The sequence below is a fragment of the Pangasianodon hypophthalmus genome, chromosome 22 (genome assembly GCF_027358585.1).
Source record: "Pangasianodon hypophthalmus isolate fPanHyp1 chromosome 22, fPanHyp1.pri, whole genome shotgun sequence".
In the NCBI taxonomy this organism is placed as follows: Eukaryota; Metazoa; Chordata; class Actinopteri; order Siluriformes; family Pangasiidae; genus Pangasianodon; species Pangasianodon hypophthalmus.
The window spans coordinates 10,003,845-10,024,171 of NC_069731.1; the positions used below are offsets into that span (position 1 = coordinate 10,003,845).

General features: G+C 40.0%; 1 protein-coding gene across 1 annotated transcript; it reads right to left on the reverse strand.

Moving 5' to 3' along the window:
- Positions 1 to 10,197: 10,197 nt before the first annotated feature.
- LOC113532851 (ADP-ribosyl cyclase/cyclic ADP-ribose hydrolase 1) lies at positions 10,198 to 18,479 on the reverse strand. Its single transcript, XM_053227834.1, has 8 exons — positions 18,347 to 18,479; positions 16,519 to 16,642; positions 16,231 to 16,357; positions 13,830 to 13,968; positions 13,604 to 13,686; positions 12,972 to 13,045; positions 12,530 to 12,622; positions 10,198 to 12,170 (listed from the first exon to the last, which is right to left on the reverse strand). Exons 1-8 carry the CDS (start codon positions 18,477 to 18,479, stop codon positions 12,026 to 12,028), a joined length of 918 nt encoding a protein of 305 aa, XP_053083809.1. The 3' UTR covers positions 10,198 to 12,025.
- Between the last annotated feature and the right edge of the window lie 1,848 nt (positions 18,480 to 20,327).

Below are 20,327 nucleotides of genomic sequence, written 5' to 3' on the forward strand. Positions count from 1 at the left end.
TCAAACAAAAACAAAATCATGCAATCTTCAGGTCAGATGCTTATTTTTCTTAAACTCTTGACTTTTTTCAGTGATTTTTTTTTTTTGATTGTTTATTTATTGTAGAACAAAGCCAACATACATGGCCTACAATAACTATATGCAAGCCAGGGTTTGCATAAAAAAATAAATAAATAAAAATAAATTAAAAAAATTGTAGGGGTGACATACCACATCTATACACACCTGGAATATCAACTATTTATCTTTCACTGTATTTGGTCTATCGAGTTATTATGTAAGAAAGTTTCTCAATAAATTCTGACCATGCCTTAATTGTTCTTGGTTTAGTTCTGTTAATCCTTGCTGTTGAACATTCTAACAGTGCAACATTTTTTAGTTCTATGAGCCACATTTTGTCAGCCAGGAATGTGGGTTCATGCCAAATTTTAAAGATTACCTTCTTGGCTGCAGTTAGTGCAGTGTGATAAGTGTTCAAATTAAGATCAGAATCATCATTCAACAAACAAATATAGGGTTATTCCTAAACATCTCAATCACTTAATTCTGTAACAATTAGAAAAACCTTATCCCAAAATTTACTAATATGTGGACAGTCAAAGAACATGTACATATAGGTCCCCAGAGTATTACAAAAAAGGAGTAGGCAAGCACTTCATTCTATGTAACACACGCGGTGCTGCATAGGCCTTGTGAATCAGTTTAAAGTGTATAAGTTGATGGACAGGATTCTTGGACATCATAGGAATACTTTCCCATATCCAATCCCAGTTAAGTTTATAGGGGGCCAGTTCCTTTTCCCATATTGTAGTGATGGGAAGTGCACCAGAGCCATGATTAAGCAGTTTGTTAGAAATGAATGACACTGCTCCACGTGTATGAGAAAAATTCACACAGTCCATCAGCAGATGAGCGTCCAGGTTACAGTTCCACGGTACTCCATAGGCACGCATTGCACTTCTCAACCTTAGGAAAGTAGGAATATCCAGGAAGATTGTAACATTCTTTCAAATCCTGAAATGACCTTAAGCCCTGATTATTAAAAATGTCACCCAAAACAAATACACTTTGTTCAGACCACGGCTTGAAAACAAAGGGCTTTTCCCCAGATTGTATATTATGATTATTCCAAATCAGAGATTCGGTTGTAAATTTGCTAGATCATCCCATAAAATCTGGTACGATGTTTGTAAATTTAAGAGAGCTACCCACGATTTTATTATCAAACTTTAGGGCTTTCTTAGATAGACCAGTAAATAACATACACTATATTACCAAAAGTATTCGGTCACCTGCCTTGACTCACATATGAGCTTAAGTGCCATCCCATTCCTAACCCATAGGGTTCAATATGATGTCGGTCCACCTTTTGCAGCTATTACAGCTTCAACTCTTCTGGGAAGGCTGTCCACAAGGTTGAGGAGTGTGTTTATAGGAATTTTTGAGGTCACACACTGATGTTGGACGAGAAGGCCTGGCTCTCAGTCTCCGCTCTAATTCATCCCAAAGGTGTTCTATCGGGTTCAGGTCAGGACTCTGTGCAGGCCAGTCAAGTTCATCCACACCAGACTCTGTCATCCATGTCTTTATGGACCTTGCTTTGTGCACTGGTGCACAGTCATGTTGGAAGAGGAAGGGGCTCGCGCCAAACTGTTCCCACAAGGTTGGGAGCATGGAATTGTCCAAAATGTTTTGGTATCCTGAAGCATTCAAAGTTCCTTTCACTGGAACTAAGGGGCCAAGCCCAACTCCTGAAAAACAACCCCACACCATAATTCCTCCTCCACCAAATTTCACACTCGGCACAATGCAGTCCGAAATGTACCGTTCTCCTGGCAACCTCCAAACCCAGACTCGTCCATCAGATTGCCAGATGGAAAAGCGTGATTCATCACTCCAGAGAACGCATCTCCACTGCTCTAGAGTCCAGTGGCGGCGTGCTTTACACCACTGCATCCGACGCTTTGCATTGCACTTGGTGATGTGTGGCTTGGATGCAGCTGCTCGGCCATGGAAACCCATTCCATGAAGCTCTCTGCGTACTGTACTTGGGCTAATCTGAAGGTCACATGAAGTTTGGAGCTCTGTAGCAATTGACTGTGAAGAAAGTCGACGACCTCTTTGCACTATGTGCTTCAGCATCCGCTGACCCCTCTCCGTCAGTTTACGTGGCCTACCACTTCGTGGCTGAGTTGCTGTTGTTCCCAAACTCTTCCATTTTGTTATGATAAAGCTGACAGTTGACTGTGGAATATTTAGGAGCGAGGAAATTTCACAACTGGATTTGTTGCACAGGTGGCATCCTATGACAGTTCCACGCTGGAATTCACTGAGCTCCTGAGAGCGGCCCATTCTTTCACAAATGTTTGTAAAAACAGTCTGCATGCCTAAGTGCTTGATTTTATACACCTGTGGCCAGGCCAAGTGATTAGGACACCTGATTCTGATCATTTGGATGGGTGACCGAATACTTTTGGTAATATAGTGCATCTTCTACCCTATGTGGAAGCACAGCAGATGCTTCTATGTTACGCCAAGCAATCTCAGAGTTTACCTCCACCCAAGTCTTAAAAGAGCGTAGCCGACATGCCCAGAAATATAGTTGATCGTTAGGAGTGCCAAAACTCCTTTGGCAGGGCTTCTCTGTAATGTTTTAAGCTTAATTCTTGGACATTTGTTGTTCCATATGAATTTAGTTATAATGGAGTTAATTTCTTTGAAAAAGGTTTTATATGGAGGAAGAGGACAAGGAAGAGGAGAAGAACATTCATTTTAATGATTGCAATCCTATCTTGCAAAGAAAGTAATAACGCATCCCATCTCTCTAGGTCTCATCTAATATTATTGATTAAGGAACTATAATTTTGCTTGACCACAGCCTGGAGTGATGGAAGGATCTGAATTCCTAAATACGTGAATGCATTACTGACTGGAATTAAGGAGAACGCAGACACAGTATCACAATACAGACAATGGCATCAATACTGATTTCTCCCGATTAATTTTAGAAACACTCACATTGCTAAAATCGTTGAATAGTTTAAGACACTGAGAGATAGAAGTGGAAATGTTAGACAAATACAGTAAAATGTCATCAGCAAAAAGAGAAATGTGATGTTTGAAGTTGTCTATAGTGATGGGAGAAATTATATGATCCTGACGAATTGCCTGTGCCAGAGGCTCTAATGAGAGGGCAAACAACTATGGTGATAATGGACAGCCCTGTCTTGTGCCTCTGCCCAGCAGTAAAGCACTTGAGCATCTCATCCCAGTTGACACCCGTGCAAAAGAATTCATATAGAGGTCGTACCATATGTATAAAATAGGGACCAAAGCCAAAACACTTCAAAACTAACCAAAGATACGTCCACTCGAAATCAAAGGCTTTCTCTGAGTCTAGCGAGAGAATAGCACGTTGAATGTCAGTCGGTGCAAATTAATGAAATCGGCCTATAGCTAGAGCAGCAGGGAGGGTTCTTCCCTTTTTTCAAAATCAGGGAAATAAGGGCAGTGTTCTGATCTCTGTGAAAACAACCTGTTTCTATGGCAAAATTTAAGGAATCAAGAAGGAATGGTCCAAGCAAATCCCATATATCACCAAATACAACTCTGGGGGTAAACCATCCAGGCCGGGGGCCTTACCCTTATTCATTGACTCTAGAGCCTCTTTTAATTCACTTAATTCAATTGGAGAGTCAAGAAAATTACACTGCTCGTCACTTAGGTGAGGGAGATTTAATTTTGATGTGAATTCAACTCTCTGTTGTTCATCCAAACTGTTACAATCCCAATTAGTCTAGGGGTATGTGGGGAATAACACTTATTTGATTATTAGAAAATATCAGTTGTGTGTGTGTGTGTGTGTGTGTGGTGCCAAGTGATGTTATTGTAAATAATTTGTAAATACTAAGACACAAAAGGGGAAAAGGGACGCAAGCGGCAACAAAGCAAAGAAATGAACAAAAAACAAGTCTAACTAGTTCCAAGCCCTCTAACCTAACTATAACAAAAGATAGCAAAATAAGTCTTCTGCATCCAGGACGCGCTAACTAACCTACTCTATCTATCCAAACAAAACGTACAGAGGGTGGTGCTCGCTCCTAACCTAATGTGTCTAATACAGAAAACGGAATTCCTACGTGCTGTACAATGTACGTCACGTGACTTACTTACCTGTCCACTTTTCCCCAACACTAACAAAGTCACGCACCAGCGTAACAAGCACCAAGTTTAACTACACAAAACAAGTGACTAGAACAAAGCGGGGGAAACGCGGACCAAATGACACAAGAACAAAAAAAAAAAAAAAAAAAAAAAGTAAGGCAGCGTAACTAGCATAAAGAAAACAGAGGTACAACTGGGTTTTGTGTTAACAGCCAAAACAGCTCCTCATGAAAGAATGGCTGCAGTTTTTAAATAGGCGGGGTCAGAGGTTGATTGGTGGTCACGGCAAATGACATCAGCGGGGATAATCGAGATGGACAGGAACGTTATCCAACGAGGCAGTGCTGCAGAGAGAGAGAGAGAAAGAGAGGGAGGGCGAGAGAAAAGGGGAGAGAACAAAACAAATACGCGAACATACCCCAGAACGTATGGCCCATACTATCCTTAATGGCTGTTATTGAGGACATAGCGTCACTATGTTTCAGCCCTAATGCCAGCAATTTAGTGGGCCGTTCTCCATTAAAATAGTAATTTTGTTTAGTGCGATGGATCAAAAATTCCACCCCTTTCAGTAAAATTGCCTTATAGTCAGATCTTAAATTTCCCAAAATTCTACTCTTCTGTTCTGTAAAAGTTTCTTTTAAATCCTTCTCCAGTATTTTGATCTGGTCTTCAAGACGATTTAATTTACTTTAGATTTATTAACATAAGAGGCAAAAGAAATACAGTTTCCTCTCAGAAAACATTTAGTTGTTTCTTATAAAATTTGTGGATTAGCAGCTGAACTAGAGTTCTCTGAAAGGAACATAGTCAAACTGGCACGTAACTGTTTATTAAAGTCATTGTTTGACGAGTTGTATTAAAACGCCATCTTTTTGAACTATGGGTTCTAACAGGAGGAGACAAATTACAAACTACCGCAGAATGATCTGAAATCAACATGGGAAGAATACCAATACTGTTTACACACTGAATGAGATACTTTGGTATTAAAATATAATCTATCCTTGTAAAGGTCTTATGTCAGGAAAAATAAAAAGTGTAGTTTCTACAGTTTTCATTCTTCATCCTCCAGATATCACACAAGTCATTATCCACAATAAGATCATTCAGTGACTGTCCACGGTATATGGTGATCAGGCTTCAAAGACTTATCGATCGAAGGATTAACGACTGCATTAGCATCCATACCTACAACCAGGCTGTAGTCAGTAAAACCAAGGAGGAGCTTGGTAAGAGATGGGAAGCAATCTACATCAAATTTATTGGAAGCATAAACCGAAACAAAAACAATTTTTAAATTATTCCATGAACTCGAAACATATGTAACCCACCCATGTTCATCACCTCCCAATTTCTCTATTAAGAATGGGAATCTTCTATTCTGAAGTATGGCAACTCCTCTCGAAGCATTAGTATGAGATGAAGAGGCTATATTTTTGAAGTGCCTATTTTGTCGAGTAACACCGGCGGCCCTAAGATGGGATTCTTGAATAAGAGCTAGATCGGCTCGCTTACGATGTAAATAATTACGACATTTTGTTCTCTTTAAAGGGGAGTTCAAACCGTTGACATTCCATGATATCATATTGAAGTCCTTCATCCTAACAGTACAACCGTAAATAAAAACCTGAGGCAGATGAAACCAAAGTTAACATACATGTGAACATAAATGCCACCCCACAAAAACACAAGATTAATAGTATAACAAAATATAGCAAACCCTGGTGTTTCCAACAAAATGGTCAAACAGACCAAAGAAAAGAAGAACATAATACAAATAACAGCACACAGAGATAAAACACACTCTCCTACCTGCCTGGAAAGTAAAAGTATTCGAGGCCATGCACTTCGAACTATGAGGCAAACCTAGATATCAACGTCCCGCTTGTCCAAATGTCCATGATGGCAATATAGGAACTTAAGTCCCTACTTAAAATGTTGTAGCGCAGGATCACGAGGGCTGAGTTTAGTCGTTGGAGATTCCCGTCATCGGGGTTGATTCCATCCGAGTGTCGACATCCAGCGATGAGACGAACCTCTCGAGGTCTCCTGGGGTCTTGAAAAGAATCTGCTCGTGGCCAGTTATCACTTTAACTACAGCTGGATATAACAGGAATGACTCGATGCCCAGCTGTCGAAGCCGTTTCCTTCTTTCCGATATAGCTTTCCTTTTTTGAGACATGACCTTGCTGAAATCGGGAAAGAACCACAATCATGAAGGGGTCAAGTTCAGGGATGTTGAATTTCTAGCTTCTTTCAGGATCGCTTGCCTGTCGTTGTAATGGAGGAGCTTAAAGATCAAGGTACATGCTTTCTTCCTAGTGGAATCATCGTTCACGTACAGGCGACGCGCATGTTCAATCACCTTCCCTCGTAAGGCCGGTAACCACTTAAGAATTTGGGTCTGCAAAAACTGGTACCTGCTCCTTCAGGTACACCCACCAGCCTTAGATTATTTTGTCTGAACTTGTCTTCATGAAGCCATAGCTTCTCCTGCAGCTCTTCCAAGCATGACATGCTAGCGATCGAATCTTTTTTTGATATCATGCACCGTGGTTTGCCTGTAGTCAAATCTGTCACCAAAAGATTTGACATCTTTTGCCAAGGAATCAAGTCACGTGGAAATCACTGAAATTTCCTCGCGAACGATCGCAGACGTGCTTAACTTTATGGTGGTCAGTTGCTTTTCTAGCATCTCAGCAATGGCGTTGTGAAGATGCTCGTCCTCTTTAGGCTGTTTTTTGGAAGGAGAATATGGCAATTCCTGTTTGAATGCCATCTAGGATGTTTCTTAAACAAAAAGATGACTAAACTCAACCTAACTCTTAGCAGGGATAATTTAAAAGGAAAAAGCGGAACATCTGAATCGGAGCACCGAAACACTAAGCAGCCATCATCCGCCACACATCAGCAACTCCTTTTTTCAGTGATGAAGGAAATCAGTTTCTTAATTTATTCTTAAACTGACAAATTGTTCAGATTCACTTTGTACCAAACTTTGCACTCAAATTACTAATTGAGCATCATTTGAAGCATGTGAAAGAACTGTTTCCTGAGATCAGTATCACTCCAAAACATCATTACTTGATTCATATCCCATCTCAGATTAAAATTCTAGGGCCCAATGGTCAGCCACATGCATGCTGTTTTTTTTGCATGCACATTGACAGAGTGAGTGTTGCCAGAATACTAACACTTTAGATCACCCTATTTAACAAAGAGCAGGAGTTAGGACCTTCATCAGTGGTGAAGAATACGAATTATGCGCAAAAAAATAAAAAAAAAATAAATAAAACAAAAAATACAGGGACTTCATTGGGATTGAAAGGATGGATCATGCAATGTCTGAAATGGCTAATTTTAAATTGCACCAAGCTTCCACACTCACTGTCCACTTTAATAGGAACACCTGTACACCTAGTCACTTATGCAGTTATCCACAGCAGCACAATGCATAAAATCATACTTTCTGCATGCTCTCAGGTCAAGAACTTCAGTTAATGTTCATATCCAACATCAGAATTGGGGAAAAGTATGATCTCTGTGACTTTAACTGTGGCATGTTTACCAGATGGGCTGGTTTGAGTATTTCAGAAACTGCTGATCTCCTTGGATTTTCACACACAAGTCTTTAGAGTTTACACAAAATGCTCCATAAAATAAAACACTGAGTGAGCGACAGGTTGGAAATGCCTTGTTGATAAGAGAGTAACTAATATAGTCACTCTTTACAACTGCGGTGAGCAGAAAAGCATTTCTGCATGCACAAAACATCAAACCTTGAGGTGGATGGGCTAAAACAGCAGAAAACTACATTAGATTCCACTCTTATCCACCAAGAACAAGAATCTGAGGCTATTATGGGCACAGACTCAACAAAACTGGACAGTTGAAGATTAGAAAAAAAAAAGTCACCTGACTCCTGTTAGGTGGGAACTAGAGGCCACTGTAAGACAAGCACACTACTACTCGCATTGTTGACAGATTCTCAAAAGGCATGGAGATTCACTCCCCTGCCCAAGTAATCCTAAGCCAAAGAAACAGCTGAATTAATCTTTAACCATGTTTTCAGAGTTTTTGGTATACTGCAGGACATTGTGACCGAGCAAGGCCCTCTGTTCTCCTCTTGTTTCTGGCATGTTTTGTGTCAACTGATGCAGACAATGGTGAGCCTATCCTCTGGTTTCCACCCAGAGTTCAATGGCCAAACAGACAGGTTAAACCAGACTGGAGACAACCCTGAGGTGCATAGCAGCGAACAACATGTCCTCCTGGTCGTCTTTCATCATGTGGGATGATTACACCCACAACACTTTGCGCTCCTCTGCCACTGAAATATCCCCTTCTGAATGCCAGTTTGGGTATGCACCACCGCTGTTCCCAGACCAAGAGCCTGAGATTGGGGTTCCCTGAGCACAGCATTTCATCTGCCACTGCCATCTGACCTGGAGTAAGGCTCAGGACAAACTTCAACAGGCCTCCCAGCAGTATCAGCGACAGGTGAACTGTCATCGCAGACCTGCACCCATTCTGCGTCCGGGCCAGAGGTTTTGGCTCTCCACCAAGAACCTGCCCCCTGCAAGTGGAGTCCCACAAGTTGTCCCAACGCTACATTGGACCTTTCTAAGTGGCAAAGAGAGTAAGCTTGGTTACTGATTACATTTACCTAGATCTTTGAGAATTAATCTCTCGTTCCATGTTTCCCTTCTTAAACCTGCTTTGTGGTTTGTCAAACCATCCTTTGGTCTCCCACTTCAGTCAGCAAAATGGCAGTATGATCCTCTCCCATGACCCCAGAGGAACTCTAAACCTCACGGTGATTTAGAGGCAGTGCAACCAATAGTCTGTTAATCAGGTTATTTCTCACACTCAATCACAGAAGAATAGAAAAGCTTCAAAAACTTCACTCAGAGTAAAAATCAGAATTTATATCCTATCCACAAGGGCAGGAGTAAGTTAAATAACCAATGACAGAAGAACAAACCTGCTTTCAAAACCCAGAGAAAGTGCATTTCAAACAAGCTCTATAGTTTACTGTAACTCTTAAAGGGGCAGGTATAACCCTCCTCTCACAAAAAGAAAGAAAAAGCAAAATCCTAGATAAGGTTATCATCTGACAATTTTATGATACTATTTGAATCATAAATCTTGGGAATAATCTCATATTAAACCTTTATGGGACATTATAAGTGACAATGACACCAAGAAAATTGCATTTAAAACACCAATAATATTCAACCACTAAAATTTAATTTTAGTAGTGTCACATTACATCCCCCTTCAGCCAATAAAAGTTACTTGCCATGCACTTCACATTTTTTGCAACAAGTAAGTGAAGGAGACATTAGCACATGTTGGGTCACATGCTCAAGGCACCATGGTGAGTTCATTTTAAACTAGAAAATGAATAAATCCCATTTTAAAAATATATGATTGTAATTATATTGCTATAATTCCTATTCCAGAAGGTAGTGAGGATAGTGACAACAGTGCACCAGACAATGAGGTCATAGTAACAAAGGATCAAGTTGAGGATCAGGAGGATAGCAGCAGTGAGAGTGAGGGCAGTGAGGAAGAAAATAACCAGGAGCAGCCAGCAACAAGTAAGATACAACAAGGAACAAGGAAGATGTGTCTTGCCTCAGCAGAGACATTCTCCAAGTTCCTACTTCCAGTAAATGTTTTCCTCGGAATGTCTCAAACACATTATCCAGCAAACACATCTTTACTCAGTGCAAAAAGAGGTTAACTCACCCCTGAATTGCACAGATGTCACATTTGGAGAAGGTATTGAACCCTGGTTTTCCAGATTCTAAATCCAATGATCTACTGATTGAGCCACACACACAATGAGAACCCAAAAGTAGAGGCTGGCACAAGAGTACAGTTAAGTAGTTTAATTGAAGGCATTCACAAAAAGTTTCAAAGTTTCTCAGCAAGGCTCTTCATTTTATCAATGGCAGTGAATCAAAACAATAAGAACCAAAAATTTCCAAGGCAAAAATTTTTAGTCACAATTCTCAAAAAAAAACAACACTCAAAAGATACCAAAACTCACAAAAAATTTCAATAATTCACAAAAGGCAAGACAGAAACTTACATACAGCAAGAGCAAAGCAAAGACTGAACAAAGACTAACACAGGAAAGGCAACTAAAATACACAGGCTAAACAAGAACCAGGTGAGACACATTAACTGGGTGACAGGCCTAATAGAAAGTCCTCAGAGTTGCCACCTGGTGGCCAAAAGGCAGAATACAGTACACAACCTGACAAAGAAATTGAACAGTTCATTGGGACTGCTTTAAAAAGTTCCTGCAACACGCATGTGCTGGCAGACCCACACACACACACACACATTGACAAGATAGCTGATATAATACCAATGAAAAGATGGGAACAAATCAAGAGCAACCTCCACTTCAATGACAACACTTTAGACCTCAGCAGTGATGATCCAAAACGAGATCCGCTCTTCAAAATAAGACCTTTCCTCAATTGATGAGCGAATAATTCCATAAAAAGGAAAAAGTCGATTGAAGCAGTATATCCCCAGCAAGCCCCATAAGTGGGGGTACAACGTGAACATGCTTTGTGACTCGAAAGGCAGGATACTACCAGTCAGCGGGATGCCTGACCTGGGAGCCAGCAGCAACATAGTCCTACATCTGGCATCCATCATACCCCCACATCAGAATGTCAAGCTGTACCATGACAATTGGTTCACAGGTATAGGCCTTCATTCCGCCCACTTTGAAGAAGGTGTACACTTTGAAATGGCAAAGAGAGGGATCTACTGCCTTGGCACAGTGAGAACCAACAGATTGAAAGGGTGCACACTGAAAACCGATAAGGAAATGAAAAAGGTTGGATGGGGCACTTTTGATGAGAAGGTAGCCATATGTGAAAATGTGCAAATAATCACCAGCAAATGGCAAGACAGCCACTGAGCACATTCACTAGAGCCTACCCAGCTTCTACTTTGCAAAGCTGGGACAGGTGGACAAATCAGATCATCAATGTGAAATGTCCATCATCTGTCATGATGTATAATAAAAACATGGGAGGTGTTGATCTGATGCACTCCTTGCTTGCATCATACCGAACAAATATTCGATCACAGAAATGATACATTCGCATTTTCTTTCACATCTTAGATGTACTGTGTGTAAATGCATGGCTGCTGTACTACGGTACAGCAGACAATGATTCTTGTCCTCAACAAAGTGAGGAACTCAGCTTAAGTGAGTTCAAAACAGCAGCTACAGATGTCCTCTGTATGCGAGGCACAGGCAAAGTGAAAAGTGGCCAACCTAGCTCTGGAGAGTCAGTGTCAAAGAAGAAACAAAGAAGAGAATCCATACCACAACTGGAGTTCAGGAAAGGTGCCATTGATCATTGGCTTCACTACACTGACAAGCAGGGATGCTGCAAAAATAATGACTGCACAGGTAAAACTTGAGTTATGTGTTTCACCTCCAAAAAGAATTGTCTTGTTGATTTTCACATGAGTTCCAAATCAATTATTGTAGCACAAAACAAAATAGAATGACATTGTTTCACTAATTTCTAGACAGTGAAAATGCATTTGAATGTGTGTGAAGTTTCAGACAATTTGCCAAAAAGCATTTACCCTAATGGGACAAAGTCAGTTATAAATGATGGCACCCTAAAAAAAAGGTCAAAGGTCAAATGTAGAAAACAAATTTAGGAAAATCATTTTAGCCTTAAATACACTTAAAATATAAGGTAATTTATTTTTTCCAGCTGTGATTTCATGATTAGTCCCATAGAGGGCTAAGTAAATAGGTGTTGCTGTACTTAGTAATAACCCTAACTGGGCTACATAAATATACAATTTATTGGTTACTCACAGAAACAATGATAGATACAATGGTTGGTTGTCGATATAAATACACACCGCTGTCTGTGCAGGACCAGTGGAACCCTCGGGTCTGCAGAACACCTATCAGTCTGAGAACAGAACCCTTGGAACAGGACTCTCTAGAAACATAAAGAATTTGTTAACTTCAGAAATGTGAATTCAGATCTCAACACACAACTGAAATTCTCAGTTTAATCTAAAGAATTCTAAGTAATGACCATTTAATCAGAGCAGCTTCTGTTAATAACTCCCCTTGTGGAGCTCACATGCAACTTACTGAAAAAAGTAATGTATCTTATACAGCAAACAAAAAGGGAAATACAGCCTACTGCAGGATGTCAAACATAGCCTACTGCACATAGCTTGTAACAAATGATGTGCACCTCTTCACGAAGACAGGGAGAGATCTGACTAAATGGAGCATGAAAATAGATTACATAGCTTTGTATCCAGGCTACTTTTTTTCATTGTCTCTTACAGAAATGGGCCTTCGGAGTTCGGAACAACTTTAATGTGGACATGGGACACCATCCTGGGGTTCAGATTGTCCAGCTCCACACTCCCAAACATGCTAGAGGAAATAAAGCCACAAAACAAGGAAAACTATCATTACAATCTGAAGTGCAAAATTTTTTACTGCTACCATAGTTTATGTAATAGGACCTATTCAGTTAACACCATCTTTATTTGTTAGTCCATCTCTTCATTCATTCATTCATTCATTCCATTTACATTCTCACATTTATAAGGACCATCGTATACAGTATATTACTGGCCATATACTGTACAGTCTTGCTGCAAAATATGTAACATAATCTCAACAATAAATTTATGACAGTTAATAAGAATGGAAATATATAAACAAATTAACAATAGTGTATGTATTTGTAAAATATATTAACATTATTACTATTTCTGACCTGTTCCTGTTGAATGCATTTTCAATGGATCCATTTAAGAGCACTGTAATATTTCCACAGGCTGCTGCAGCAAACTGTAAAAACAAATAATGTGACCATTCAGTTACACAACCAAGAGGACAAAACTGATTCAGAATCTAAGTATACAATATTTAAGTATAAGTATGACAAAGTGTACACCTTCTTCAAAGTGAGCGGAATGAAATTTAATTAGATCTACTGACTAAGACCCATTTTACACCTGGTTGTTTCACATGTCCTGATTATGTACATAATTGTACATGCTTTTAATTAATAGAAAGCCCTCCCAAATACGTGGAGGTTACTATAGCAGCAATGGGGGACCAACTCAATATTAATGCCCATGGTTTTGGAATGGGATGTTCAACATGCACATATGGATGGATGGTAAAGTGTCTACATACATTTGGCCATATAGTGTATAATCCTGATACTCAAGATGTAGAAATTTTCTTTTTGTTTATAGTGACCTTATGTAATCTATCCACTTTGGCTCTATCCTTTTCAAATATTGAATAGCTTGAGAAAAACAGTTTTGACTCTTCTGTTAGGTTATGGGTTGAGACCAGATGAATATTCAACATGGGACAAAGTTACTGGACAAAATTTACATTTTGTGATGCTCGTTTCCACAGTGAGTACACAGGATGGCTCACACACGTTGACCATTCTGGACAAGAATGAAAATCAAAGCCTATGGGAAGACAGAGGTTGTGTAAATAAAAAGAAAAAAGAAGAAAAATGGAAAAGACAGACCTTTGCAATTTGTTGCAATTAATTTTTAAAATGTATTTATTAATAAGATTTTAATAAAATAAACACCTTCTATTGCTGTACCTCTGTCTCTTTCCTGCTGACCACACCAGATGAGGTCCTTGAACATGAATCCCACCAGTGTATCCTCCAAGGTCCAAAAGCTTCCTGTGACAGCTAGATAGCTCTGCATCAGCTCTCGTGTCTTGCTCCAGAACAGCAGCTTTTAGATATTGAATAGGGGTAATGCAGTCATTCTAGAATATGGGTGTTTCAGGTCTGTAAAGCACTATGGGGTTCATGCTGTGTTTCCTCTAAATAGCAACCATACACCACTGATGGCTTGGAAAGCTGAAGGCAGTAGTAATTGAAGTTGGCTGATGGTCCGTATGTTAGATAATAGACCTTTTTTCAAATAAACCAACAAATAACACACTAAATTTGAGTGACTCCTTTTGTGTCATTCCTGAAGAAAGAATAGGAAGAAGCTATAGTCAATTGGTTTCACAAACAGATATTGTGGGAATGTTTTTTCTGTCAAGAACAAACATTCCCACAATATCTGTTTGTGAAACCAATTGACTATAGCTTCTTCCTACTACCTGCAGAAAAGTAGCTGTCCTGCTACTTTTCTGTCTGCTGAGGGCATCCCATACAGTTTATAATCTGAAATAGTAATAACCTGAAACAGAGCTTTAACACCAGTGCTTATGGCAAGAGAAGAAGTGCTAATCATTAACTTGACATCTGTGAAGCTACACTAAATACTATAAATTTACTGTAGCAGATAATCACTAAAGTAAAGTCAGAATTTTCCCATGCCTAGCAGTTGACACACCTTAATTTGGACACAGTCTGTATTTAATCTGCACTGAACATAGCAGCAGAAAACTGAATTAATCTCAATGTAAATCATGTGGCAGGCAGCAAAATGCATGAGTTATCCCAAATGGCACTGCTGTTGAAACTTGCGCACAAGCTTTGCCCTAGTGGCACCCACAGCTTAAAAATATTTTAATCTTTCTGCAGCTATTGCACCTCATTGACCAATCAGAAAAGAGTTTGGTGCAAGGTTACACCCATGATACATAGTTAGACCCAAGGTAAAATGCACAATGGCACTCTGTTAATCAGTAACTCACTGGCTAATCACTAACTCGCTCACTGATAAATAACGTGAATATTTGTAGTGTTATTCTTTTGGGTCTTATTGGCAAACATTAGTTATGATTGGAGTATTTAAATCTATGATACGAATGCATCTAGCAAAAGCCAGATTCTGCAGAGAGGTGTGTAAAAAAAAGAAGGCTATGACCATGGAAAACAAAGTCCCTTAGTGAAACACTGCAAGACAATGAAAGCAAGGCTAAATAAGAAGATTAAAAGTAAACAGAATAGAGTTGAGTAAGCTGGATCTTGTATTTGTGTGCTATTCATATGTTCAAGAGGACATTGCAGTGAATATCCAGTGAAAGCATCTTCTGGCCATGATAATCAATGTAAGTGCACAGCAGTAATTCCAGGCAGCCACTTTCAATACAGAAGGATGAGCTAGTGAGAAGCCCAGCATAAATTATAGGTTGTGATTTGAGTGTTAACCAGGCTATCCACAACTGGACACCAGTATAGCTGTTGGTTCTCACAGTAAACTTGATGACCATGAGCCAGCATAACCAAGGTACAGCACAGCAGGAATGGAGCAATAAGCTGTATGTACAATTAATTTCTTAGTGAGAATTATGGATAGAGGAGTTCATTAACATCAGCTGGAGAATGGGACAAACCATGCAACGCGAGATGCAGAGGCAGTAAAGCAAAGATTTACTTTCTGCACAAAAGGGCTAGCAATGGCTTTCTGCATTAAGCAAGGATATCTGAGATTTATTTGGATCAAATAAAGCCAGTCTTGGGCTGTTGTATCACAGCAATTGTTTCACAGTAAAAAAGTCAATGTAAAATTACCAGAAAGCTGAATAAATGCTTTCTGCATTCAGTCATGATTATGGGCCTATTTATACCAGCCACCCATGGTTGTGTACAGAAAGTAAGGATATTCAGTAGTACTTTGGCAAATCAGTGCGAATTATCAGAAAATTTTAAAAAAATTGTGTTGATGTATACCAACATAATAGTAACATATTTTACTGTGTAAAAGTTTTGTTTCCCTCTCTCACAAACCTACCTGATAAAAAAAAAAAAGTGAGGCAGGAAAAAGGACAAACAGTATGGTCACAAGTCAGGATAATGTTTTGAAACATCAAAGAAACAATGCTGGGGCAAGACCTAAAAGTAACATTAAGTTATTTAAAGGGAGTAGTTTTAAAAGAGGCAAGTTTCATTAGTAATTAGGTGACTGTGAAAGACCATAGGAGCTTGACTGCAGGCCAGGGGATGAGGTTGTGGGCTGAGGATCATCAAGTGCTGCAGAAACAGACGTGACAATTCTCTCTACACAAGATTTGGCATTTCTAATGGAGATTCTTACTTTGTCACAGGGAGGAGTCTGAAGAGCAGCATGAAACATTCTCTCATAGTCTTTCACTCTCACACTGCATGGTGTTCTCCGAACCACTGCTTCCTCAAACTCGTGCCATATCTCCTCACATTTATAGCTGTGTACACATACGGTATATAGGCCAACACTCAATTTGTTGCTAGAGAGGTACTAGGCTATGCACTTTGCTGTTTCTGTTCCAAATATTTTTAGATTTTTAATTCTTACAAAAAGACAGATTCAATTCAGATCAAAGGGTCTGCATATGCAACAACTCACCTATAACTAGGGTTTACCAGGGTAATGTACTCATAACATCGTCCAATCACAATTTGTTTTATGTTCGGCGTGGTCCCAGGGCCTGTGTTTATATGACCAATGAGGATTACGATGATAACCAGTTCTACAAATATGTGATGGAAACAAAGGAATAGTAAGATTAAACGACTTCATAAAATTTTAATCCATCAAGGGGATTAAAAACATTAAACACATTGGGACTCATTTATCAGAATTTTAGTAAAGTTGTGTGTAAATGTTTGCGTAAACCAAACCAAACAAAAAAATTTCAGCTGGATTTACAAACGTTTACGAAACGCTGATTTTCTTCGTACTAGTGTGAATATGTTGAGCACACATTAAGTGCAAAGCATGTTCCTGACACATCTCATTTGCATGTAGTGCCACCCATAAAAGTTCAAGTGCATAGAAGGCTGTGTCACGTAAGGAATGATGAGAGTAAAGGAAGAAATGCAAAGGTCAAAATCTAGAGACAAATTACAGGTAAGATGAATCAGATGTCAGTTATGTGAGGTGACAAGAAAATGCTGTGACATGGAAATGGAAAAAAGAAAAAAAGATCTACATTGTACCCATGGACACTAAGCACGTCATACAGGGAGACTGCTATTTTTAAATTATTTTAAGAGTACAGCGTTAAAAAAAGCGTTATAAGCCAGCTTTCATCCATTGAAGAAAATCATGCCAGTCTTTAAACATTCTTTCCCTCATAAGCGAGCGCCAAATCTTCCGTCAGCTGAGGTATTTAAATACGACTTGGGTATATGCGCAGACAGACCAGCCCATCCTCGGTTTATACGGCATCACTTCGTTTGTTATTATTATATGATTAGTTTTATTTGTCTTAATTTATGGGTTTGCGTTGGCTTGCTTTTTTATATTATTTAATTAATGGCAATAATATAAAACGATGGTATTATGCTAAAAAAAAAAAAACTTTAAACTTGATCATCCATATATAAACAATGCATATATAAAAGTGCAGTAATCCATGCAAATTACACTATATGGCCAAAAGTTTGTGGACACCTAACCATCGCACCTGTAAAATAATTCGTGTGGGGAGATCTGAGGAAGGCAGTTCGGGGGTGGCTGCATCCCCCTCTGCTGGTGGTTCTGGCTGCTTAACCCAGGGCTCATTACACACAGTGTGGTGCCTGTTTGGTGGCTGCTGTGCTTGTTTGAAGGTACTGAATATTGTGGCAATATTCCTTGTTTCCACACACCACAAAGTATGACTGTGGGGCGTTGTGCTGCTTCGCTATGCATAGGTTTAAGCAGCGCTCAAGCAGTGGGCAGCTTGCTCCATAGTCTTCTGCCCATGAGCAGTTGGGCTGGTGACAGGCTCACTGACCCAGATGAAGTAGTTCTCTAATCCAGCAGTGCCAGGTGTTTGTTTGGGGACTTATACCAAAGCTTCTTCACTATCTGCACGGCACACTCTGCTTTACCAATTGAGTGTATGTGTATGATACATTTTGTGTATGATAATGTAACTCTTTCAAAAGTTTTTAAACTCCTCGGAAGAGTATTGTGGGCCATTGTCCATTCTCAGGGTGGTGGGAATACTGTGTCTGCTGAACCGATCTGATGCTACTTCTTTGAATGGAAGCTATGGTGTCTTGGTCACAGTGGCTGTCGGAGCAGCTTGTTCTGCACATCTGTTGCAGTTTTTGACTGATTCCTTCATTTCGGTATTTATGCCTGGCCACTAAAGCACCTCACAGGCCCACTGCTTGCTCTTCGTCATCCCTAGATGAGATTGATATATAAGCTTTAACATGTGTTCATGCATACTTGGGGGTACCAGTATATGTATCCCTTTCCATGTGCATGGAAACACACTCTAGGCCGGTCATTTCTGGTGTGCTCTGTGAAAGCTGTGCCCTGGATAATGTGCCTGGCAGCTCCATGTCCTTACCTCTCCTGTACTTCTCCATAATGTCATACCATTGAAGATGAAGGCATGCGCATGGGGGTGGACATTAGGGGCTTCTTGAAGATGTCTACTAGAGGTTTGTGGTCATTGTAAACAGTAATGTCGATCCTGCTTTGCTGCTTCCCAGAAGTTACTCAACATGAGGTCGAAGACACCATCAGGGGGATGAGATCCTCCACATGTGCCTTCGACCCTTTTCCTACACCTCTGTTGAAAGCAAATATTTCTGCCATCAGTCCCCTTATCACCATGATAATAAATAAATCCCTTCAGACCGGCCATGTACCGTCTGCCTTGAAAACGGCCATAATCAGACCATTACTTAAGAAACCCTCAATTGATCCTCAAATCTTTGCTAACTATAGGCCCATATCCAACCTGCCATTTCTCTCTAAGGTTCTGGAGAAAGTGGTTGCCAGCCACCTTCAAGACCACCTCAAACACCACCTCAAACACAATAACATTTTTGAAAAGTTTCAGTCTGGTTTCCGTTCTGCTCACAGCACGGAAACAGCCTTAGTTAGAGTCACAAATGACCTGCTGATGACAGCTGATGCTGGTTCACCATCACTTCTTGTCCTTTTGGATCTTTCTGCAGCATTCGACACCGTTGATCACGGTATACTTCTCAACAGGCTACACCACTCCGTTGGACTTAATAACATTGTCTTGCATTGGTTTGAGTCATACCTTGCAGACAGATCTGAATTTGTGGCCATGGGAAGCTCAAGCTCCCGTTCACATGCTGTTAGATGCGGAGTTCCACAGGGATCAGTTCTTGGACCTATTTTATTCATTCTTTACATGCTCCCCCTTGGCAAAGTCATCGGTCACTTGGGAATTTCTTTCCATTGTTATGCTGATGATACACAACTATATCTGAAAAATGATGCTCACTCATCATTATCATCGTTATCATCATCATCAACTTTAACTACACTCACTGCCTGTCTGGAGGAGATAAGGGCATGGATGAATCATAACTTTCTCCAGCTGAACAGCTCAAAAACAGAAGCCATCCTCATTGGTTCCCCTCATCAGATCAGAACATCTACCATAACTTGCATTACATTCTCTGGCCAGGACATCCCCCTATCACCATTAGTTACAAATCTTGGTGTTAGGTTTGACCCTCATTTAACCTTTGAGGCTCACATTAAACATCTTTGCAAAACATCATTTCATCACCTCAAGAATATAGCCAGACTCCGTCCTACACTCACCCTACATGATGCTGAGAAACTTTATCTCCTCCAGACTGGACTACTGCAACTCTCTTCTCATCGGGATCCCTAGCAAGAGCATCCAGAAACTCCAGCACATACAGAATAGCGCCGCTAGGATCCTGATGAGGGTGCGTAAATACGAACATATCACACCAATTCTTCAATCATTACACTGGCTTCCCATTTCCGCTCGGATTGAATATAAGGTCTCCCTCCTCACACATCAGTGCATCTATGGCAATGCCCCCACTTACCTTAAAGAACTCCTCACCCCACAGATTTCAGCACGTCTCCTCCGCTCTACAAACACTCATCGTCTCCTCCCCCCTAGGACTAATACCCGCACCATTGGGGATCGAGCCCTTTGCGCCGCTGCTCCTCGCCTATGGAATGCCCTCCCTGAACATCTGAGGGCTCCACAAATTACTGATGGTTTTAAAAGGGGTCTAAAAACGTACCTTTTTAAAAAGTGTTTTAATATTTAGAGTTTAAATTTCTGTGCTAATCTCAGTTGGCAGCTGGTTTTAATTGCTGTATGTTATTATGACTCTTTTGTGTAGCACTTTGAGATTTTCTTTAAAATGTAAAGTGCTTTATAAATAAAATGTATTATTATTATTATT

What these genes read in the sequence shown, in the direction of transcription:
- LOC113532851 (XM_053227834.1), bottom strand. Translation starts at nt 18,479, where the DNA reads ATGGAGAAGTACAGGAGAGGTAAGGACATGGAGCTGCCAGGCACATTA. An exon ending in AGACTCCTCCCTGTGACAAA is followed by an intron (nt 13,969 to 16,230) that starts GTAAGAATCTCC and finishes AATATCTAAAAG; the next exon opens with CTGCTGTTCTGGAGCAAGAC. An exon ending in AATGCATTCAACAGGAACAG is followed by an intron (nt 12,623 to 12,971) that starts GTCAGAAATAGT and finishes TATTTCCTCTAG; the next exon opens with CATGTTTGGGAGTGTGGAGC.